Source organism: Limulus polyphemus, unplaced genomic scaffold, assembly GCF_000517525.1.
Source record: "Limulus polyphemus unplaced genomic scaffold, Limulus_polyphemus-2.1.2 Scaffold2777, whole genome shotgun sequence".
NCBI lineage: Eukaryota > Metazoa > Arthropoda > Merostomata > Xiphosura > Limulidae > Limulus > Limulus polyphemus.
In genome coordinates this window covers 132,344-136,333 of record NW_013668387.1, presented here as the reverse complement: position 1 = coordinate 136,333, position 3,990 = coordinate 132,344, and the positions used below count along the sequence as shown (strand labels likewise).

The 3,990-nt window shown below is 32.4% G+C and overlaps 1 protein-coding gene across 1 annotated transcript in view; it reads right to left on the bottom strand.

The window, feature by feature from the left end:
• Window positions 1-3,990, bottom strand: part of LOC106467882 (dihydropyrimidinase-like) — a 49,631-nt gene that overhangs the window by 24,234 nt on the left and 21,407 nt on the right. The window contains exons 2-3 of the mRNA XM_022396095.1: window positions 3,182-3,276; window positions 1,822-1,895 (exon numbers count right to left, since the gene is read on the bottom strand). Coding sequence (XP_022251803.1) covers window positions 1,822-1,895; window positions 3,182-3,276 — 169 coding nt within the window. The remainder of the gene's footprint in view (window positions 1-1,821; window positions 1,896-3,181; window positions 3,277-3,990) is intronic.

Sequence of the window (3,990 nt, the reverse complement as noted above, 5' to 3'; positions counted from 1 at the left end):
CTGTCCAATCGTTCATCTCTGCCAGTAGCTCAAATTGTGCTCTATATGCTTCCCACGGTGCTTTGCCATCGTATTACTGTGGTTTGCTTCGTACTGGATCACTCCTATTACTGACATTCATATCTGGGAAGTGACTTCTAACGGGACTAAATATGTCTGCATTAGGGTTTAGCTGTGGGGTCTGGAAGGGGCTTGCCATTGCCTGGGGGCTGCTTAAGTCGACGGTTAATGTGTTCTCCTGGTGTAAAAGACAATAAATCATCATTAAGTGGCAGCTCGAACAGCAAAATAAACAAGAAGAGAGATTACAACAGCTATTGGAGGAGAAAGAAAATAAACAAGAAGAGAGATAACAACAGCTATTGGAGGAGAAAGAAAATAAACAAGAAGAGAGATTACAACAGCTATTGGAGGAGAAAGAAAATAAACAAGAAGAGAAACTACAACAGTGGAAAGAAGTACAAATGTAAATCATTAGTAAATTCAAAAGCGAATTAGATACATTATAAAAGAAACAAGAAGAGAGATTACAGCAGTTGCAAGAAAACCTGCAACTCGTTCTTCTTGTTTCTTTTCTTGTTTATTCTCTCGTTCTTCTTGTTTCTTTTCTTTTTCGTCTAACAACTGCTGTAATTTCTCTTCTTGTTTCTTTCTTTTTCTCCAACAACTGCTGTAATTTCTCTTCTTGTTTCTTTTCTTTTTCCTCCAACAACTGCTGTAATCTCTCTTCTTGTTTCTTTTCTTTTTCCTCCAACAATTGCTGTAATCTCTCTTCTTGTTTATTTTCTCGTTCTTCTTGTTTCTTTTGCTGCTCTTGTATTGTTTCCATCAAGTATGCTAAGCTGTAGTTTGATTTTCCGCCTCTCGTTTCCTTTTTTTTTGTCCCACTCTCTGACACTAATTTGTTACGTCTCCGTTCGCTAGTTAATTTTCCGTAAATTCGTTCCGACGAAACTTTAGCGACACAAGTCCTTTCTTAAATAAAACTGGTTTATTCTTTCCAAATACAACTTTACAATACACTTAATTTCAACAGTCGCTCTATAACAACGCTATAACTCACGTCTCACATGGCCAACAATATTTTATCTGCATACATTCAATTACTCATTACCTACCCGTCGCTTCGTGGCCGGTCTTATATATACAAGACTACACTATTGTCTCACATGGCCAACAATATTTTATCTGCATACATTCAATTACTCATTACCTACCCGTCGCTTCGTGGCCGGTCTTATATATACAAGACTACACTATATCTAGAAAAATCACGAGATTTAAGGAAAAGACGTGAAAGTTCGAAAATGACGTGGCGTGATACTAGTCACGTGACCTCGATGTCGTAACAATATGCTGTAAAGTACTGTGTGTTCTCGTTTTTTAAGTCAATACAACCTTAAGATTTTCACATTAATTATATGCTGTAAAGTACTATGTTGTTCTCGTTTTTTAAGTCAATACAACCCTAAGATTTTCACATTAATTATATGCTGTAAAGTACTATGTGTTCTAATTTTTTAAGTCAATACAACCCTAAGATTTCTATTCCTCACTGAATATTTTTATCTTTATTTCCTAGTAAATCATAAAAAAATTACTTATAGCTTTAAGTATTCTACACATAAACGAAAGGTTAGTTTTAGTTTTGTAGAGAAGTCTGTTGGGTCATTTGACGATTTCCAGGAGAGTCAAGCATCATCAAATCCTTTTATAAGTAACTTCATTGATATATAAATTATGCTTTCTTTAGATTCATTTATTTAATCAATAAATCAATCAGACCTCTCTTGATTAATATATTTTACAAAAATAACTTACCTGGGATAACTAGCTTCCCTTTGGCATCAATAGTCCTGGTACCTCCAGGGATGATGAGATCTTTTCCAACTTGCCTGACAAAATAAAACTTGGGTGGAATAAGTGAATATAAAAACAGATACGTCTGAACTGCATAATTGCATGTCACGTTATCAATACAGTAAACTCAGGGTTTTTATCTCAAATAGTTTTGCATCTTTGGTAAGTTCTAAAAATAACTGGTAAGGTTTATCAGGAACTAATAATCCACCACTGCATCAAGAAAAATTCATCAAACCATAAACACAATGATTATGTTGTCCAAATGGTTCATAAGAAGTGTTGAGTTTCAAAACAATATTTTACTGCATACCTAAATTACTTTTCTTGAAAACTAGCAGTCTTTATTTACCTTATTTTTCTCTCTCTCTCTCTCTTTCAGTAATATACAATTGATGATGTATATAAAATACATGTTGGTGTTGTTGGATATTGTGAAGATCACTATAACACTGTAAAGAAACTTCCACTACTTTCGTTTAAGGATAGCCTTGAGATACTGAAATGCCCTGTATTATGTTCAAACTTTCCTAAATAAAATTACAAGCCCTGTATTATGTTCAAACTTTCCTAAATAAAATTACAAGCCCTGTATTATGTTCAAACTTTCATAAATAAAATTACAAGCCCTGTATTATGTTCAAACTTTCCTAAATAAAATTACAAGCCCTGTAATATGTTCAAACTTTCCTAAATAAAATTACAATAGCCAATATGAAGTCCAGTTTTAAAGGTACCATTGTTTTTAAATCACACTGTAGTTAGAATGTTAAATAAAGAAGACTTGTTTGAATTGTAAAGCAGACCTTTCAGTATAACCTTGAATATTAAAAGTGATTGGAATTATATATTTAATATACAGAAGCCTTTCTGAACCAAATCAATCATATCGTATTTTCCAAATAAGAAGTAATGATTTATAATCGATTGCATGATTAAATGGTATAGAAAAGTACTGATCACAGCACTTTGTGAAAGCTTGGTGAATGGCAATTATAACTAAGAATACAATGTTTATATTTAACTTAGTTGAATTGTGCATTTGAAAACTAATGATACTGATGAAAAGACATTATTACTCAAATGGATTTTGTTATTTGTATTCAAGGTAACTTTAGTTTTTTTTATATACATTTGTTACTTCAGTTATAAAATTTTATCATTCAATAATGTTCTCTCCATAAATTTAGATTGCAGTATGCTACGAATAAATAAATACAAAACAATGAATGTAGTTTGCAATTAGTGAAATGCTTCTCAGTACAAGCATTTCAACACCAGTAATACAAAGTAGCATCATAAACCTGTAGCCTTCACTTACTTGATGATTCCATCCTCAAGATAGATATCACCATCGAACATTAAATCATCATTGACAATTTTCCCTCCTTTGATCAGTAGCCTTGTTTGGGCACTCTGTAATTGACCAATACATACTTTTAGTGGACAGGTAAATGCTGCTAATGTTGTAATTAAAGACAATAAGAATGGCTTAAATGTGATTCGCTTTGGCAATTTTTTTTACATAAAAATATTTTTAAAGCATTACCTGTAAGTTATTTAAACTATGTATGTTGATTACATTCAGATAAAAACAAATCTAACAAAAATGACAATAACTAACCCAGATTGACTTGCACATGATTAATAAATGGCTTGAATAAGCTGACATAATATTTAAGAAAGTATAAAGTCATAGGGGAATGTTTTCACAGGGAAAGATCCTGATGACAAAAGCTTGCCACTGTTATTCCTATATTTAACCCTTCATTTGCAGCTTGTGTTAAATCTGCCCACCACCCCATGCGGAAAGATTCAAAAATTTTTGCAGCAGATCATTCAAGATGTTATGTGCAAAATGCTTGCATCATATGATGTCAACTACAGTTGAAGGGTTAAAAAAAAAAGGTCAAAAAGGGTTTCAGGAATCTACAGCTGTAAAAGTTTAACTCATGCTGCTGGCAAAGTGTAACAATGTATTATTACACAACTTCAAAGAAGTAGTACTTAATTATAAAAAAAGGATTCCTTGCTTACCGATTTGTTTTAGTTTTGATTAATGTTGTGTATCTTTATTTCAAATAACTGATAAAGTATTGTTACGTATCTGCTTGTTTGATAATTTCCCGT